This window comes from Equus przewalskii, chromosome 10, assembly GCF_037783145.1.
Source record: "Equus przewalskii isolate Varuska chromosome 10, EquPr2, whole genome shotgun sequence".
NCBI lineage: Eukaryota > Metazoa > Chordata > Mammalia > Perissodactyla > Equidae > Equus > Equus przewalskii.
Genome location: NC_091840.1, coordinates 12,330,734 through 12,351,344, shown reverse-complemented (window position 1 = coordinate 12,351,344; position 20,611 = coordinate 12,330,734). Strand labels below are relative to the sequence as shown.

At 47.7% G+C, this 20,611-nt stretch overlaps 1 protein-coding gene across 8 annotated transcripts in view; it reads left to right on the top strand.

The window, feature by feature from the left end:
* Nucleotides 1-20,611, top strand: part of ARSG (arylsulfatase G) — a 116,168-nt gene that overhangs the window by 32,577 nt on the left and 62,980 nt on the right. For all 8 annotated transcript variants that reach the window (XM_070560147.1, XM_070560148.1, XM_070560153.1 and 5 more), the window contains one exon: nucleotides 6,342-7,090. In XM_070560147.1, the coding sequence (XP_070416248.1) occupies nucleotides 6,873-7,090 (218 nt within the window). In that variant the 5' untranslated portion in view covers nucleotides 6,342-6,872. The remainder of the gene's footprint in view (nucleotides 1-6,341; nucleotides 7,091-20,611) is intronic.

Below are 20,611 nucleotides of genomic sequence, written 5' to 3'. Positions count from 1 at the left end.
AATAATAAGTAAATACCACTTGGTAAAAAGTCCTTAAAAATTTGGCAAACAGGGTTTCAGGGAGTGGATTTCGGGTAACTGACCTTGAGCCCTTTCCACTTGACCACACCCCTCAGGATTTTTCTTCTCAAGTGGAGGACAGAATTTTAGAGAAAGGATGTTATTCAGAGGCCCGACCACTCTCTCTGTTTTTCTGACCTGTGTTCAAGGACCCGGATACAATTTCCTCAGGGCTACCGCGTTTTCAGAGACATGGCATGATGCCACCTCTGCCCTCCCAAATTGGCTCCTGCCACATGGCTTCCTTCTGTGACAGTCCCAACAGGTGGTTCCAGCCTAAAGCCAGGCAGGATGTCATATGCCCCCCGTGGATGAGTTTCCTGGCATTGTTGGGTTCACAGAAATGGTATTCCCAACAACAGGGTCTGGCTTGAGGTCTTTAAGCTTTAAAAAAAAAAAAAAGAAGAAGCATTTTAATTATCTAGGTGGCATTGCTTTCCCAGCCTGGATAGAGGCATTCAAGCAAAGATTTCCTTTGCTCCAGTTATAAGGCAGGTAAGGACTGGGGATGTAATATACAACGTGACGACTATAGCTAACACTGCTGGATGGTGTATTTGGAAGTTGCTAAGAGAGTAGATCCTGAAAGTTCTCATCACAAGGAAAAACTCCTTTTCTTCTTTTCTTTTCTTGTACTTAAATGAAATGATGGATGTTAACTAAACTTATTGTGGTAATCATTTCACAATATGTGTAAGTCAAGTCATTATCCTGTACACCTTAAACTTACACAGTGCTGTATGTCAATTATATGTCAATAAAACTAAAAGAAAAGAATATAATAGGAAAAAAAAGATTTCCTTCGCATTGTTGAGCTAAGACTGAGGGCCCCCAGGTGCACTCTGAGGAAGCAATCTTTCTGAGTTGGGCCAGCCCCAAACTGGTATGTTTGGGTCTAGGGGCAAAGAAAGGGGCACAAGGATGTTTATTACACACAGGCATTAAATAAACCACATAACCATTTGTCCTGGCTGCCACGGTAACTGGATTCTCCTCTTCACTTGGGCCTGGATTAGGGTGCGGCAAAATTTTAAGGAGGTGCCCGCCGTCAGTCGTGGGACTGCTGGATGGGTGCCTGAGAGGGAGTGCCACACCCTCAAATTTCGTGCCCCAGGCGCTTGGCTTGCCTCACCCTAGCGCTGTCTCTCACCTGGACTCACCTGGGCTGATGCAATGGACTCCTAACTCCTCCGCTTCTTCTCTTACCTGCCACCCTGCAGCACACTTGTGAAGTCTCTACAGAGCAGCTGGAGAGATTCTCTTACCATGGGAGTCAGAACTTGCTGCTCTGGCTCAAAGCCTTCTCTAACCTCCCCTCTTGCTCGGTGAAAGCCTGTCTTCCTCTTGACTCCACCTAATCCTCGCCCTCCCTCACTGCACTGTGTCTACAGTGGCATCTTTGCTGCCCCTCATGTGAGCCGGCCCCATTGCCCTTGCTGGCTTCTCTGCAGGCCACACCTTTCAGACACCACTTCCGACAGCTGCCGAGCTTCCTCCCTTCCCTCCTGCAGGTCTTAGAGAAAGATCACCTGCTCAGCCAGGTTGTCTCTGACCTTCTTTAACTCTGCCCCTGCTCGCCCCCACACCCTCCATCTCCTTCCTGATCTGATTTTCCCCTGGAATTTTATTTTACTCATTTCCTTTCTTCCCCTCACGGGAACGGAAGCAGCGTGAGGACAGGGGTCTTGGGGTTTCACTCTCTGCTGTGTGCACGGTGCCTAGATGGAGACCTGTCACTCAGTCCAAGCTTGCTGGGTGGATGACAAGGCCTGGGGGAATCATTTCAGACTGCACGTGGGCAGCTGGCACCCCAGGCCCCTCCTGGCAGCTGCGTGTGCCTGCTGGCCCCAGCCAGCGCCGCGGCCGTGTTCTGACTTGGCGGGTGGAACAACAGTGCTCTGCGACCAGAGATCACGCTCCCCTGCGCCTTTGTCTTTTTTGGCCTCAGCTCATCAGAAGCTTTGTCTCTGGAAAACCGACAGAGCCCTCTGCCAGAAAGGTCTGCCGACCTTCTTGTTATTTCAGCTGTTTTCAAGGCTCTCTGAGGCTGCTTGGCCACAGGGAGGCCCACGGGGAGCCAGAGTCAGGTGATGGACTCCAGACACCACAAAGAGCATCTTCAGGTTGCCTCGTCCCATCCGCTTCTCAGCCCTTCTGGCCGGCAACCTCTCTCTTGGTCACTTCGCTGCTTAGGAGGGCCTTGACCTAGCAGCAAGCCCGGAACCTGAAGGGAACTCACACTTTGATAGACCCAGCAGGCCTGCTTTGAAACAGGGGTCGTAGAAATGGACATGAATCAGTGCTAAATCTGATATGCAACGAAACCTTCTCGCTCCTGCAGCCCGAGGAGCCCTGAGACATGGGCGCTGGTTCACGCTTGTGGTCAGCAAGGGTCTATCCCAGTGGGTTATGCTCGGATGGGACAGACGAGCCTTCCTCGTGGGGTTTATTGAATAGGGTGGTCAGGTACCTTCCACCCCAGTGGAAGGATGGGTGAATGCTGTATTTGCCAAAGGTTCCGCCTTTCTTCCTCAGCCCAGAGGAGTGCTCCTTCCTGTGTCTACTCTCCCTTCTGAGACGGGGATGGAGGTGTGCACTGAAAAAGTTGGAAGGCAACCTCAGATAAGGGACTGAACTCTGAGTCTCAGCTTGGATCTTTTAAAAAATCCCCCCCCCCAGCTTTATTGACGTATAATCAACGATTAAAAATTGTATATATGTACTGTGTACAGTGTGATGTTTTGACATACATATACATTGTAAAGCGATTGCCCCAGTGGGAACACATCCATTATTTCACGTAGTTACCTTTTTAATTTTTTTGTGGTGAGGACATTTAAGATCTACTCTCTTAGCAAATTGCAAGGATGTGATACAGTATTACTAACTATAGTCGCCATGCTGGACATTTGATCTCCAGAAGTTATTCATACTGCAGAACCGAAAGTTTCTATCCTTTGACAAACATCTCCCCATTTCCTTTACCCCTCAGCCCCTGGCAAAGGCCGTTCTACTTTCTGCTTCTATACATTCAACTTTTTAAGATTCCACATATAAGTGAGATCATGCAGTATTTGTATTTCTGTGCCTGGCTTATTTCACTTAGCATCATGTCCTCCAGTTTCATCCATGTTGTTGGAAATGACAGGATTTCCTTTTTTTTTTTTGCTTTTTTGATGAGGAAGATTGACCCTGAGCTAACATCTGTTGCCAATCTTCCTAGTTTTTTGTTTTCCTCCTCGAAGCTCCAGTACATAGTTGTATATCCTAGTTGTAGGTCATTCTAGTTCTTCTATGTGGGATGTCGCCACAGCATGGCTTGATGAGCAGTGTGTAGGGCCTTGCCCAGGATCCGAACCAGTGAACCCCAGGCTGCCAAAGTGGAGTGCACGAACTTAACCACTCAGCCACAGGGCCAGCCCTGATTCCCTTCTTTTATTTTATTTTTTTTAAGATTTTTTTTCCTTTTTCTCCCCAAAGCCCCCAGTGCATAGTTGTATATTTTTTTTCAGTTGTGCATCCTTCTAGTTGTGGCATATGGGATGCCGCCTCAGTGTGGCTTGATGAGTGGTGCCATGTCCACACCCAAGATCTGAACCAGTGAAACCCTGGGCCCCTGAAGTGGAGCGCGCGAACCCAACCACTCGGCCATGGGGCCAGCCCTAATTTCCTTCTTTTTAAAGGCTGAATAATATGGCATTGCTTATATATATTATATAACAGCACATTTTCTTTATCTGTTCATCCATTGATGGACATTTAGTTTAATTCCATATCTTGGCTGTTGTGAATAATGCTGCAATAAACACAGCAGCGCAGATATCTCTTCAAGATACTGATTTCATTTCCTTTCGATAAACACGTAGAAGTGGAATTGCTGAATCATATGATCGTTCTATTTTTAATTTTTTGAGGAACCTCCATACTGTTTTCCATGTCAGCCTTGATCTTAATCAAAGTCCATGGCTTGGAGTCCCTTCTCTGAATGTCTGGCTTGCCTTTTCCTTTTAGTTAAAAAAACTAAACGGGGCAAGGATTAAACGTCTCCCTGGCGGTGTGGGCGTGAAGGATAATGCGATGGTGTACTAGCTAAAATTAGCTTATTTCCAGTCTATGAATCATTTAAGTATTAATGATTCTCTTTGCAAATCCTCAAAGAAATGTTTTATCATGGAACTCTTAAGAAAAACAATCTGTTTATTTATGTTCCCACCTTAATTTTAGCTTCTTTCTTAAGTGAATTTTTTTCCCTGAAATCTTTTGTGTTGGGTCTTTCCAAAATAGGTTATGGATGAAGAATGGGGCTACTCTAGTGTTCCAAACTAAGTAGCTTTAAGAAGAAAAGCCTCCTGTGGTTGTTGCTCATGGTCAGAAGCCAGTAGAATGAGGCTTGGAATCAAACAGCAGGTCAACAAGTGTTTGTTAGGGACCCTCCTAGTGCAAGGGTTCTTTCTTCTAGAAAAAGAGAAGTCTTTTGGGCCTCAAGATCAACAAATAGCAGTTGAATCTAATTGAGTTTGAAATAATAACTCCTTTTGGAAAACGGAAGAATTTGCATTTCTGAACAATTGATTCATTGGCCTCCAGAGGACCATGACTGTTTACTTGGACTTCCTTTTATTTTGATTAAGTACGTATCTGCCCATCCTTTTGAGTTTATCTAGGTCTTCCAGAATTTACATACCTCCAACCACCCCCATCCACTGGGGTTGGCCTTTAGGTTGCCTGGCTGACTTTGTCAGCTGTGCATTCCTTCTTTAAGGGCAGGAATACACAACTGGAAATAGCATCTGTCATACCCCCAACCCTGGTAGCATCTTCATAAATTGCAAATTGGTTCTCCTTTAATCCTCTCCATGGGTTGGGTGTTCACCTGAAGTTTTTATTTGGTCCAGAATTTCAAATCTGTGTCTCCTTACTAACTTTGTAAATTTAGGGCTGTTAAGTGAACTCAGGGTAATATGGTTCTATTCTATGGTTTCCATTTGCAGCTTGCAGTTGAAAGCATAACCTTTAATTCCTGTCTTTCAAAACTCAACCAGATTTATTGCTTTCTTGTTTATCCACTGAAGCTGAATCATCTCCATTTGGGTTAAGCATCAGTTAGGTTAATCATCTCCAGTTAGGTTAGTTTTCCTCTAGGTCCAGAATCATGATGTTTTGTTTTCTAAGCATCTTACTACTCAAAGTGTGGTCCAAGAACTAGCAGTCTAGGCCTCACCAAGGAGCTTGTTAGAAATACAGGTCCCGGGGCTGGCCCCATGGCAGAGTGGTTAAGTTCATGCACTGGTTCGGATCCTGGGGGCAGACATGGCACTGCTCATTAGGCCATGTTGAGGCGGCATCCCACATGGCACAACTAGAAGGACCCACAACTAAAAATACACAACTATTAACCGGGAGGCTTTGGGGAGAAAAAAGAACAATAAATTCTAAAAAAATTTTAAAAACAAACAAAGAAAGACATACAGGTTCCAGGCCCCAGCCTTACCTACTGAATCTGCATCTTAATAAAACCTCCGGCTGATTCATATGTACATCAAGTGTGAGAAGCCCTGATTGAGAGTGTCGTCAGATTTTTGTATTAAAAATTACATCGTCAAGATGTAAAGGGACATATTTCCATTAAAAATTTTTTCTAACATTTTATTTGGAAACATTTCAATCATATAGCAAAATTGCAAGGGTTCTACAGTGAACTCCCATAGAATCTTCACCTAGATTCTACCATTAGCTTTTTTTTCTTGCATTTCCTTTTTTCCCCAAATTAATTTCTGTTGCGGATTTTATATAGAAATGTGAGTTTACAGCATGACTGTTAGAAAGGAAGCATGGGTCTCACTGATGTCTTAGCAGCAAGGGTCTCACCCTTTCTTCTAGAATCCTCATTGGATTTGATAAGGTCACAGTTAATTTAGGAATTTCTTGTGAGTCAGAGAAGCATGGTGCGGTGGGAGTGGGGAGTGCTGGGATTTCACAGAGTTGGGTGCTGGCCCTTACTCCCTCCAGAACACTTGACCTCCGTATCCTCATCTATATTGTGAGTGGGTTGAGCATCATCGTCTCCAATGTCACTTCCAACCCTGTGATTATAGGTCCACTGCAAATATTATTGGCATCACTATTTCTCAGGTGGAGAAACTGATGAGCCAGTTAAATATTCGAATAAGAAGGAAAATATGCGTTGGCATGGAAAAGTGATTATTTCCTAAGCTACTGAGTAAAACACAGCTGCACTGGCAGTTTTAACTCTGTTTTCTTGTCAATTTTTGTTCTTTTAGGAAATCTTAGAGAAACGTGAAGCCCTTAACCATCTGGAACTCAGAAACTCATTCGGGGCTGACTGCGGCTTCGAGAACATCCAGGTGCTCTGCACATGTGAGGATTTGTCCTGCACTCGCCAGCTGGAGTCCTGAACAGATGCAAGGCTGGTGCTCTGGCTTTAACATCCCTGAGCACAGAGGGGTCAATTTCTAAGTGGCCAAGGAGCAGTTGTTGACACCGATGTCTCCTTGCTGTGCACAGCCAGTCTTCTTACGGAGCTGCAGTGAGGAAAGCCAAATTCGGGGCTGCAAGTTTCCTGACTCTTTTGAATTAGGATTCCAGATGGGGGCCCTATTTCTGTAGCCCTCACCAACCCTATAGGCATCACCACCACCACCCCTGCCACCACCACCAGTATCTTCTTGCAAACTCTACTACTGCTCTCAAGAGACTCCCGGCATTGAAAGTGAGCAGAAGAGAGCTGTCCGAGAAGTCTCTAGCTGTGGCCTGCCATCACTCCACACAGTACGAATCCTCCCCTTACCACCATGGGCTGGCTTTTTCTAAAGGTTTTGTTGGCGGGGGTGAGTTTCTTGGGATGTCTTTATCCTCTTGTGGATTTTTGCTTCAGTGGAGAAACAAGAGGCCAGAAGCCAAATTTCGTCATCATTTTGGCAGATGACATGGGGTGGGGTGACCTGGGAGCAAACTGGGCAGAAACGAAGGACACTGTCAACCTTGATAAGATGGCTGCAGAAGGAATGAGGTGAGTCTTGAGGATACCAAGCCAGCACCTCATTGCATGGCTTACCCTGCCTCATCTGGGGGGATGGAGAGTGTAAGGCACTGAAAGAGCAATTGATGGGTCCATGTTGATTTAATTAATCGATTACTCAGTTTGAAGCCAGTACAGCATCATGAAGAAATTCATCTACCCATCCAACCATCCATACCTTTGGTAAGACTTATTGTGTGTGTGTGTTAGGAGCTGAGAATACAGAGGCAAACAAGATAAAAATCCTTGCCCTTAAGGTACTTATTGTCTGGTAGAGGAGACAGGTTAAAAGGCAAATAAAAATTCCAATCTAGTACCTGAGCCTGCGGCAGGAATTTTTGGAGTGGGGAACCCAGCCTGGGTGTTCAAGGCAGAAGGTGACCTTTGAAGAACAACTGCGAGTCAGGGAAGCACACGAAAGCAAGAGCACTTATGTGTGAGCAGACGAGACTTATTGATCCATTTAGGCACATTTACCTTGAAGGCACAGCAAAGGGTGAGAAGTGTGCATCTGAACGGGTCAAAGTGTTGATAAATCGGGTTTTCTTGGTTGTTTTTTTTTTTTTTGAGGAAGATTAGCCCTGAGCTAACATCCACTGCCAATCCTCCTCTTTTTGCTGAGGAAGACTGGCCCTGAGCTAACATCCGTGCCCATCTTCCTCTATTTTGTATGTGGGACGCCTACCATAGCATAGCTGGACAAGCGGTGCCATGTCCGCACCTGGGATCCGAACCGGTGAACCCCGGGCTGCTGAAGTGGAACGTGTGAACTTAACCACTGCGCCACCGGCCAGCCCCCAATAAATTGTTTTTGTTTAAATGCTGAGCCCCTTTCCCCATTGGACAGAGAACAGGTGTCAGAGCTTTCAGACTTCTGGGCTAACGTTCATTGGACCGGCCTGCTCTGATCCCACCTGCACTGGGTTAAACTCCTCCCTTAGGCTCATGGGAGTCATTCGCCTAGCTGGTTAGGACAGCGCATGGGGCATCTCCACAGAGTTTCAGCCACTTGTCTCCTCAAGCTGGGAGCTTTCTCCTGAGATAGGGGCCCTTGGGTTCCCTACATCTGGTCTAACCCACTCCAGTCCATCCTCCTCACCTCAGCCAGGGGGAACTTTCTAGAAACACTCCTCTACTTCCAGTCCTTCAAAGGTAGGTTGTGGGCCTAAGGATAAAATCCAAACTCCGGGTAGCAGCTTACAAGACCAGCCCGTTCTCCTCACTGGCTCCTTGCACCGCCCCTTCCGTCTTGCAGCCCTCTGCACTGGTTGCCTCCCTGAGCCTGGGCCTCACCTGCGGACCTACTTCTTCCAGGTGCACTTTCCACTTCCTCTGTTTGGTTAGTTTCTACTCATCTTTTGGGTCCCAATTCCACATGAAGTCCTCAGGAAAGCTGTCTCAGACGCGCCAGGTGTCCTCTGCTCTTGCCCTTGCTGCTCTGCCTGGTGATTGTTGAACCATCTGACCACCTGTGTTGAGTTGACTAGCGTCCCCACCAAATTCACGTCCACTTGGAACCTCAGAACGTGACCTTATTTGGAAACAGGGTCTTTGCCAATGTGATTGGTTCCGGATCTCGATATCATAATCTATTGAGGGCAGGTCCTAAATCCAATGACTAGTGTCCTCATAAGAAGAGGAGAGGACACAGAAACGCACAAGGGAGCAGGTGATGTGAAGATGGAGGCAGAGAGTGGAGTGAAGCGTCTGTAGGCCAAGACCACCAAGGATTGCCAGCAACCACAAGAAGCTGGGAGAGAGGCCTGGACCGGATTCTCCTTTGAGCCTCCAGGAACCAGCCCTGCCGATATCTCGATTTCAGACTTCTCGCCTCTGAAACTGTGAGAAAATCAATTTCTGTCGTTTTAAGTCACCCTGTTTGTGGTAACTGGTTGTGGCAGCCACAGAAAATTCATATACCTCACTTTTAGCTCTGGGCTTCAGGAAGGAAAATGCCTTGTCTATTACTCCTCCTTTATGTTCCTAGCATGCAGCACGGTGCCTGGCGCATAGTAGGCATTTGGTAAATATTTGTTCATCAATAAGTGGGCTGTAGGAGTTCAGGATGCCCTGAAATGTCACTCCGACGTTTGCACGGAGGCATTTTCTCTGGGTAGAGAGTTCATCCACGGCATTTATCAGATCCTCAAAGGGAACTGGATTGCCAAATGCTTAAGATCTTCTGCTTTTAGCGTCAAGTGGCTTTGTGGGAAAATATCTGGCCCATTATTTAAACCGAGATTTTGCGAGGCCTGGACATTCCTCTTTGGGCTGCCCCCACCAGCGCGCTCTCAACCTGAGCAGAAAGGGCATCTCGGGGACCAGATGCCAACACAGTTTGGTGGCCTCTCCTGCTTTTTTCTCCTCTTTATGAAAATATTCTTTCCATCTGAGCCTTGTGACAGGGGCCAGGTGGACGGCCCTCTGGCCCGAGGTCGACAGCTTTTCACTTTGTGCTTTGTTGACAGGAAAGCCAGCTTCCTGTGAGGCCACGGATTGATTCATCGCTGGCTTCTCCCACTGCCTACTCATGGCCAGTGGGGAACTGCGACTTTCAGATGAGAACTCATTGCCAAACAGGGTCTCAGGGTGACTTGAGAAAGTGTCTTTTCTATCGTCTTCTTTTTATTGGCTTGTTAGTTTCCTAGGTCTGCTGCAACCAGCTACTACAAACTGAGGGGCCTAACACGACACAGATTTATCCTCTCACATCATAGGATGTTGTGAGGGTTGAGTTAAGCAATCCTTGTAAGCTGTTAGCACAGAGCCTGGCACACAGTAGAGACAGACATATGTTAGCTATGGCTATTTCTGTTATTGTTATTAGAAATGATATCCCTTTGAATTGTCAATGAGAATTGGCTACTCTGCATTATGAAAGGTCTAAATGATCAATCGTGGAAGGAGGAGTGGGTTTCCAGGGACAAATCCCTGTTAATCTCTACGTGGACCGTGCGCCCTGGGCCGACACCTGTATTTGAATCAAACACAACAGCTGCCGCCACAGCTAACCTGTGCTGAGTGCTCGCACGGGGCCGGCTCTGGCATTGCCCCATTTGGCTCGGGTTACCACCCGACGTTTCTCTTCTTTCACAGATGAGGAAATCAAGGTGAAGTAACTCACCCAGAGTTAGTGAGTGGCCGCGTCCGCAGTCCCTCCTTCTAGAGCCTTATCATTAAGGGCTGGGAGGAAGAGAGGAATTAGCAAAGAGTTTCCTCTAAGGCCGGGCCCGCTTTGCCGTGGGGACTGTTGAAGAGGAGATTGGAGTCGCAACATTTTTCCTCCCTTTGGGGCTGACAAAGGATTTCTGTGCTGTCCAGGGACGAGAGGCACTCTGAGAAATGTGGTGCTGATCATGGAAAAGATGTAGCCACTGGGCAGCAGGCTCGAGCAGCCGGGGGTGTGCGGTTGCTGAGGTTGCAGGTGCCCACGATCTCACCCTGCCCGCTCCAGCCCCATCTCCAAGCCCCTCCCCAGGCTCCCAACATTGCGCTTATTTCTGTTCCTCGAGCACTTTTGCCTGTCTCGGGGCCTTTGCACTGACTGTTCCCTCTTACGGGCAAGCTCTCCCCTCAGGATTCGAGCGGCTGGTCCCATCCCATCCTCCTGGTCTCCACTCAGATTCACATCCTTCAGGAGGCCTTTCCTGACCATTCTCTCCAGCACTGCCTCCCTTCACCATGCGTGTCTCTTACACTTTCTCCTGCTTTTTTTCCATGACCTCTATCACTGTTGAAGTGATCTTTGTTTCCTTCTTTGTTGCATGTCACACTGGAACGTCGGCTCCTTCAAGGAGCAGCCTTATCTATCTTGTTCATGCTCCAGCCTGGTACATGGCAGGGGCTCAAAAAATGTTTGCTCACATATTTAGACTCCTGGATCTAACCTTTTGGACATGCACAGACGCGTTAACCACAGTGTGGGATCTGAAACCAGGCTGCCCCGGTCTGTCACTTGCTAGCTCTAGGACACTGGGCTCATCACTAAACTTCACCGGGCCTCAGTTTGTTCATCTCTAAAATGGGACAATAATGGCGCCTACATCACAGTGTCATTTTGAGGAGGAAATAAGTTAAGTCATGCCGGGCTGTAGGAGAGTCCCTGGCACATTTTGGAGCTTGGTAGGTGTAGCTCGTATTCTCTGCTGTAAGTTGGCTCCACTGCCCTGCTCCCCACCGTGTCCCCCTGCCCTGGCTGGAGGGCCATGCTGATTCATTCAGCTTATGTTCCAACAGTCTGTGCCCTGACCCCCATCCTTCCCCAAGCTGGGCTGTAGAACTCAGCTTGATTCTGCTCATTCCTAGACCAAGTCCCCAAGGCCACATTTAAATGTTTGTATAACGTTTCCCTCTTACTTCCCTGCTGGCATACTCCATTTTCTTAATTTCTTCTTCTTCTTTTTTTTGGTGAGGAAGATTGGCCCTGAGCTAACATCTGTTGCCAATCTTCCCTTTTTTTTTTCTTCTCAAAACCCCAGCACATACTTGTATATTCCAAGTTGTAAGTACTTCTAGTTCTTCTTTGTGGGATGCTGCCACAGCATGGCTTGAGGAGTGGTGTGTAGGTCCATGCCCAGGATCTGAACCTGTGAACCCTGGGCCACCAAAGTGGAGCACGTGAACTTAACCACCATGCCACGGGGCCAGCCCCTCTGTTTTCACTTTAACCTGCCTATGGTAGATGCAATTTGCCACTTCTGTGGACGAAAAGGGCACCATTTACAACATAATTGTGATGTTATCATTGTTTCAGGAAAAAAAGGAGGAAGAAAAGCAGAATTTTCAGTGCCTCGATTTTGGTGTGCCTTTTTAGGCTTCTTAAACTCCATTTCCATGGAGATAAAATAGGGATTGTGGCCTGAATCCCCACAGCCTTGAGTTCATTTACAGTAGCTCAGGTCAAAGAGCATCCACACCACATACTGCTTGGGGGAAACTGAGGTGCAGAGAGAATTGAAATGTTTTTACTGTTATAGTCAGCTCGCTAACAGGTGGGGGACAGGTTATCTAGTTTACAGATTTGCCATGTTAAAAATAATGACAAACAATTTATTTGTGAAAAAAAAGTGAAAGCCCCCAGCAAGCAGCGAGCCTGTGCCTATCAGAGGGCATCATGGCTCAGGGGCTCTCTGTTGTTCCGTGACTGCGTATGTGTGTGGTGCAAGGCGCCCAGGCCCCTGCCCTTGTCAGTAGCTTTGCAGCCAACATGTTTTGCCCTTGACCTCGTGGGCTGTCGTTTCCCGGTGTCCTGTGCAAATCTGAGCTGGGCAGTGCTCTTGAACATTTGAAAGATTAAAAACGACATGATAACCAGGAGAAAGTTGAAATGTTGGAATTTAAATGAAAATGCCAGGGACTTAGTAATCAACTAAGACTTAACTTTCTCAAGCAATTAGAAAACTTGCCTTACAATATGGGAAAGAAGAATGAATTGCTCGTTGCTTTCAAAAAGAGAAAAGAACAAGTGCATTTCGTTGGCATCTCTTCCAGCATTGCCAGCAGTCTGAGAAATGTTTGAATCACTCTGAGAACCCGGTGAATAACCTTGATAATGCAACACTAGCTTGGTTTGTCTGCAGCACACCCAGGGAAGGCCAATGCTGGTTTCACCTGTGATCAACAAGTAGCGTATTTATTGAAATTCTCGGGTTGAGAAGTAATGTGCGTACGCCTCCTGGCTGGGTGGCTGGATTCAAACAATGGCTTAGAATGTCCAAACGGAGTTTTGAGCACCTGAGGGATCATGACCCTGTGTCCTGGGGGGAGAAGAGAATAACTGGTAATAGTGAGAAGGAAGTGGTCCCAGCCAGCAAAACCCAGATGCTGCCCGCGCACTTAAATTGTCTGCCTGGCTGGCTCAGAAATGAAGTTGACAGTATGTTGTAAATACTTTTACTTACGTAAATTGACTTGCAATATGTCAACTTTGCACCTTGGTTTCTCTTCCTCCCTGCCTCACTCCTTCTCTGCTCCCAATTTAATTTTGAGACGAGTCAGTGCTCCTGCTCAGAGTCATAGGCAGTGGCTTAGCCAGGCCTCAAAGATCAATATTCACCGCTGGAAGGTCAGAGGCTCCCAGGGGCTTGAGGCTGTTTCTAGAAAGGGCGTTGGGGAGGAATGAATTGAGCTGTCAGTTCAGTCAAACATCTAGAGTGATTTCTGTTTTCAGAATTGGCTTTTTGCGAAAATTCATCTGCCCTGTTACCTCTCAGGACTTTCTCAGCCATCGCCCCCACCTTTGGGATTTTGCAGTAACCCGAAGGAGGATGAGAACCAGGCTGGCACTCAAATCTGCAGGGGGTTGTAATGAGGTCTGGGGACACCGTGAGAGTTAGTAGGGCCAAAAGAACTTCCTGAACGAGACTTCTATTAGCAAGAGAAAGGCTTCTCCCACCATGTAATCCCCTTCCAGCTTTATCCCTCCCACCGCCCCCCGTAGTTCGTAGTTCAGTTTCAGAGTTGAGGACCCTCATGAGGGAGAAGTCCTCTTGTCCTTTGCCCTTCGCCATTGACTCTGAGATGTTCACTTTGGGGACCCCATCCTATCTTCTCCTTGTAAGCTCTCAGCATCATGGGACAGGCAGGTTTACACCTTTGTCCTTCGGTAAGTAGGTCAGATAGACATAAAAATCATGTACTGCCCATCTACCAACTGGAGCAAGGTAAAGCTTAAACAAAGGTTCTGAAGGTTTTATCCTCATGGCTCTGTTTAATAGATGGGGACAGGCAGGAACACCGTGATCCAGATGTCAGCCAATCTTAGAGAAAAGGAACTGAAATATTAACCAGTGAGGCCTTGGTGTCAGCCTGCTTTGCAACTACAAGTTCAAAATAGCCCATCCAGTGCCTCTCCTTCATTCTCCTTTTAAGCCTCCCAACTACGGTCATTCAGCAATGAATCTCTACTAAGAGCAGGTCAGGAGACAAATGCTGGGGGACCCCAGCCAGCACTGCCTTGAAGAGACTTACAGCCTGGTGACCATAAGGACAGGAAAGCCAGCTTTTAGAATGCAGAAGGGAGTGTGCTGGGAGAGTGGGAACTCCTGATGCCTCTCCCACCCCTGAGGCTTTTGTAACCTGAGTTGGATGTAATTGAATTGACACCCTAAGGCATAGAATTAGCACATTACTTACAGAACTGTCGGTTGTCAGTCGTGGTCAGTCGTCGCAGTCAAGAACGGGGAACGTCTGTGCTGGGCTTCTCACCTTTTGGGTGATAAAGCTCAGAGGAGGGAGAGTTAGAGACAGTGCTGTGAGACCACAGGAAGAGAAAGGCCATTTCTCCAGAGTGAAGCCCAGAGGTATTCCATAAAGCTTATCTGTTAGGACCCGAATGCTGAGACCTTAAATATGAGCGTGAATTAGCCAGATGAAGGGGAGGAAAGAGTATGAATAAAGACCCAGAATGGAAAGGTACCCATTCCCTTGATAAATATTCACAGAGGCTCCTCCAGGCACTGTCCTAGGTGCTGGGAATAGCTCCAACGAGACCCTAACGATGAAAAGCCCTCACTCTCCTGGGGCTGGCTTGCATTCTGGTGGTTGAATATGGCTGGGATAGGGAGTGTGAGGCTGGACCCATGGGTGGAGCAGTTGGTAAAGGGCATCATGTGCATACTCAAGTGTTTGGACTTGATCCTGAAGTCAGTGGGGGTCCTGAGCACTGAAATCATCGACCTGCATTTGAGATGGATTGTTCCAGCTTACTAGGGGTGGCCCACACTGGTGGCTGGGAGGGAAGGGAGGGTATTGCCAGAACTCCAGGATGGCTTGGCTCAGAGTTGTTGACAATGGGAGAAGTGTCGGATCCAGGAGGTACCGAGATGCCCGTGTGTGCGTCTTGTTGGGTAACTCATGTGCGTCCTTCCTTGAGTGTGAATGTGCGCACATCCACAACGAGAATGTGAAGAGGAAAGGGGAAATTGCCAAGGATCATACCAAGCTTAGCTGCCGGAAATCTTTTTTTTTGAAAAGAACAGGAGTGTGAGTGGATGGATGCATGGATGAATGAATGAATGAATGGGTGAATGAGTAAACAAAACACGCCAAGTTCACTGCTTGCTGCCACATTTGCTTGTAGTTGACAGAGGGCCTGCACATCCATTATCTCAATGATCCCACTCAACAACCTTCTGAGGGATGACTCAGCTGTCTTCCCATTGAACAGAAGGCAACCTGGAGGCTGAGCTGAGCTGCTTTTTCTAAGTCCTACTTCAGCGTTTTTCCAGTTCTCACCTCCCACCCCGGTCCCTCTGTGCACAGAGGCCACAGCAAATGATTTTTAGAATCTGTTTCTACCTCCAAGCCTTTAAATTATGAATGGAGCAAAGATCATTTTTATTCCAGTCACATAGCAATTTAGAGAGTTGCCACAGAAGGCCTCATCATCTATTTAAAATTCCTTATAAATGAATGTTGGACGCACTTAACTTTGCCATGTTATGTCTCTCCAGGGCTTTCGCGGTGGCGCTTCCAACGCCAGCGTTCCCTGATCCTAATACACGTAATTTATGCAATGGCAAGTTGCTTTGGTTTCTGTCTGGCTGTGTCTTAGTTTGCGTCGATTTTCCTGTTAACAGGCGGCTGTAATGTCTGGATCTGTATTTCCAGCTTTGCTGTAGAATGTATTTTCAGACTTTAATTAGGACCCCTATTGGTGAACTGGCCTGAGCCTGCCCAGAAAGATTTGGGGAAAAACAAAAGAAGCTTTCCAAACAGCAAGACCATTTTATTGCTTATTAATTAGTGCCTGCCAAACGGAGGCAGAGGCAGGGAGAGGGGCGAAGGTGACGTGTGGGCCCATTTATTGGGCTGCGTGGGGGGGTTGTTGGGTTATTTTGGGGGGGAGGGGGTACAGTCAGGGCTCTCCAAAGACTTGGAAATCAAGGATCTGAGCTTGTTTCTGAGAGTTAAGCTATGAACTTTAACACACCACGGGGAAGGAATTGAGCCCTAAAAGCATCAGCTTAAGTGATTATGTGAAAAGTGGACTAATGTGTTTTTTCCAATCAAATGACCTGGGCCTCTCTCTTTATGTCTTGTTTGTTCGTTCACCACATTTGGCTGGAACAGCTCCATCCCACCAAGGCACCCTGTGTGGGGCTGGTTGGGGCTGGAGTGGCATCTCTAAGCCCCACCCTTATAGAACCTGTGGTCTGGGGTGGAACTCGAAGCTTCATCTTGCTGTACAAATGCGTTAGAGCTGTTCCCAAGGTGATGGATGACATGTTCAAGGAGAGACCACATTCAGGACAGTTGTTAGAAACAGGCAAGCAAGGATAGTATTTAGGCAATGTATTTTTGGCACTGCCCGGGTGTATTAGTCAGCTATGTTGTATTTGTTATAACAAATTGTATTTGCTATAACAAATACAATAGAGTGGGTGGCTTGAACAATAGAAACTTATTTTTCACAGTTCTGGAGGCTGGGAGTTCAAGATCAGGTTGCCAGCATGGTCAGGTTCTTCTGAGGACCCTCTTCCTGGCTGGCAGATGGCCACCTGCTCCCTGTGTCCTCACATGGAGAGGAGAGAGAGAGCTCTGGTCTCCTCCTCTTCTTATGAGCACCCTATGATGCTCCACCTTCGTGACCTCATCTTAACCTAATCACCTCCCTGAGGCCCCACCTCCAAGTACTGTCACATTGGGGGTTAGGGCTTCAACATGTATACATTTTTGGGAGGACACAAACATTCAGTCCACAGCACCAGGGAAGAAGAAATGGTGGTCAGAAGCCTTGGAGCATCCTAGACTACTGACAAAGCTCAATGCACAGTGGACAGAAGTCCCCGAAGCGTAGCAAACTGAAGGACTTTTTCTATGATCTATTTGAATTTTTCTTAGCATTCATTAACTCCACACTCATCCAGGCAAACTTCAGATTCTGATTTCCCCTGTAATTCGTGCACAGGAAGAAAACACGTTAACCACACTGACACTCTGGTTCCTGTGTCCGTCCCGGGAAGTCTGTTGGGAAGTGGGCATTCTTGCGTCTCTCTCAAGCTCACATGGTTTGCGTGGGTGTGAGTCAGGCTCTCGGGGCTGGCAGCATCAAGAGTGAGACTCTGGACCTGCCCAGCCTCAGACCAGTGACCTAGTTAAGATGGTTCCCTCTGTGATTGGCCTGGCTCCAGAGAGTCTTCTCTCAAATGGAAAGGAAAGTGGGAAGAACATGGGGTTTCGGTTGGGCAGGCCTGGGTTCAAGTCTGAGCTCTGTCATTTCCTAGGTGTAGGGGTCTACAGTCTTGCATAAGGCACAGTGATTTGACAGAGTAAGATACATCCGCGCTCGTACCAGCCACATGGCCTTGGGAAAGCTACTTAAACTCTCTCTGCCTCCCCTTCCTTATCTGTAAAATGGGAATTCTGATGATTTGAAATGATATATGTAAAATGATTTGGGTGGTAGCCACTTGATAAATGATAGCTATTTTTATTATTATAAGACAAACATAAGGTTAATGCCTATTTATACTTTAGGTCTCAGCTTACGTGTAACCGCTTTTGGGAAGCACTTGCTTCCCAGTGCACATGGACGCCTACCTGGTACACTCTCGGAACACCCTGTGCTTACTGTTCTTGGAGCCCTTCCACATACGGGAATTACCCACCTCTCTTAGTGAACCACGAGCGACTTGAGAGCGGGGATTTATCTTGTTTGCTGTTATAGTCTGGGCTCCATCCTGTTTCACCTGCAGTGTGATAGCCAGGACTCTGGTTGTAGGCACAGAAACCCAACTCAAGCAGCCTGAGCACAAAGGGGCAGAGCTCTGGCTCCTGAACTAAACTTTGGAGACGCCCTGTTCTGTCTGGGCTTCTGAGCAGCCGGCCCATGCTTTCAGCTCCTCCCGATGATGGGAGAGGTGACCCCTGCCCTCTGGAGTTATATCCTCATAGCTTGAGAGTCAAGGGGAAAGAGAGAGCTACTCCTCCCTTTCTGGTTCAGAAAATTCCAGGTTTGGATTCTGGGCAGCCCTGCCTGGGTCACGGCTCGCAGGCCCATCATGGAGGATAGGAGGTTGTGCTACTCTGATTAGCCCACACTAGTGTCTCAGGCCCACATTGGGGAGGGTGGGTGTGGGGCAGGGAATGAGCATCAGCAGCCCCACAAGAGTCATGTGGAAGGGATGGGTGGAGAAGGGGTGGATGCACCACAGAAAGACCCAACCAATGACCGCTCGGTAAGTGCTCAGCTCTTGCCAGCTGAATGTCTACATTCAGACATGAAAAGGCTGCGAGGACGTTTCACACGCTCCAGAAGTCAAAGTCAAGACTCATCCTCCTGAGGGATAAGGAAAGCCCTTGTGACAACGGTAGGTTTTGGAGGCTAGGTAGGAATTTGGAAGGGCAAGAAGAGGGGGAAAGTGTTCCGGGCTGAGATACAGCAGAGTCGAGGTGTCAAGCAGAGAGTTGAGTGTGGGATGTGAGGGAGGGAGGAATGTGAGATGTTCCAGGAACAAGAGTCCTGTTGGGCTGAGCTCTGGGAAGACATAAGGTGGTGTGTTATTTTTCTGGAGCTGCTGTAACAAAGTACTACAAACGGAGTGGCTTACAACAACAGAAATTCATTCTCTCACAGTTCTGGAGGCTAGAAGTTAAAAAGCAAGGTGTTGGCAGAGCCCAGCTCCCTCTGAGGCTCTAGAGGAAGTTCCTTCTTGCCTCTTCCAGCTTCCCGTCGCCCCAGGTGTTCCTTAGCTTGTGGCAGCAAAACTCCAATCCTTGCTTCTGTCATCAGATGGCCATCATCCCTTTGTCTCTGTGTCTTCACGTGGTATTCTCCTCGCTGTGTTTCTCTCCTCTTCTTATAAGGACACCAGCCACATTGGGTCAAGGACCTGCCCTACTCCAGTACAACCTTATCTTTACTTAGCTAATTACATCTGCAATGAACTTATTTCTAAATGAGGTCACATACTGAAGTGTGGGGTTAGGACTTCAACATATCTTTTTAGGGAACACGATTCAACCCTTAGCAGGCAGCAATGACTCAGAAGGCTGCAGAGGTGGATTGAACCAAAGCATGGTGGGTTATGATGGCCCAGCAGAAGGAAATCACTGAAGACCTGGGGTCAGGCGATGGTATGACCCATCAGTGTGCTAACATGGGCTGAAGAGAGTGAGCCTGGCATCTCAGAAGGTCACTGAAGTGATTCAGGGGAGGGACAACAACAATGTTGATCCTGGGTGGTATCATTTGGAAAAGCATTTTTTTTTTTTTAAAGATTTTATTTTTTCCTTTTTATCCCCAAAGCCCCCCGGTACATAGTTGTGTATTCTTCGTTGTGGGTTCTTCTAGTTGTGGCATGTGGGACGCTGCCTCAGCGTGGTCTGATGAGCAGTGCCATGTCCGCGCCCAGGATTCGAACTAACGAAACACTGGGCTGCCTGCAGCGGAGCGCGCAAACTTAACCACTTGGCCACGGGGCCAGCCCCCTGGGTGGTATCATTTGGAATGGGAGGAGCTGAAGGAGGCAGACAGCGGCAGAGACTTAAAGGTGACACCTCAGCTTCTAGTCAGGTTGACCAAGAAGTGGGTGGACACAAGCTCTTGGAGGAAGGATGCAAGTTGAGGCCAAGGTGGCTTGTAACTTACTTGTGGCAATGACTATGATGCCTGCATGGTACCAACAGCAGCCAAGTGCCATTCACCCCTGGAATTCCATCCATTACTGCCTTGTTCACTGCCCCCCCATCATACCTGGAGTGCTCTCTTTCCCCCGTTTAGCTAGTGATGATAGTAATCACGTTGACTACCATGAACTTAAAAAAACCCTGCTCAGTACCTGGAGCTCTGTGAAGTGCTTTATGTACAGCATGCCGCTGAATCCCTCAGATAACATGGCGAGGTGGGCATGGCCATGCCTACTTTGCAGATGAAGATACTGAGACTCAGATTAAGTTACCTGTGTCATCTCACACTAGACGGGGTTGGGGCCTGATTTGAACCTAGGCTGGCTTGTCCGTGCTTTGAGCTTTCCTACCACTCTGCTTCCCAAAGCACTGCCCTTGTCTTCTCTGATGGGGCTCATCTTGTTTTGTCTTATTATCTACATGTGTCTTGACACTTCTGCTGAAGTGTGAGCTTCCTGATAGAAGGGCTGTGGCTTCCTCCCTGTAGCTCCCCTGGCACCTCTGTTGTGGTCGGTTGCACTAAACCGGCAGCACACAGGTGAAGGGTTTGAGGTGGCAGGGGGTGTGTGTGTGTATCTGTTGGGAGGCAGAAAGACGAGCAAGGGGAGGAATGTCCAATGGCGTCTCAGTGTCTACATAACCAGCTGCTGGAGAGATGGAGTCTTAGTGCCCACAGAGAACGTGGTTGAGCAAACCAGCATGCAAGCAACCAGGTGCAAGCTACGGCTGTCCCACCAGATGGGAAGAACTGTCTCACCAGCAGAGTACAGGACCCCAGCTGCCAACAGTGGAGAAACAGCCTTCTGGAGGTCTGGAACCAGACCCCAGGGGCAGTGGCGGGAGAGGGCAGACACACCCATGCTCTTGTAGAACTCTATTCTA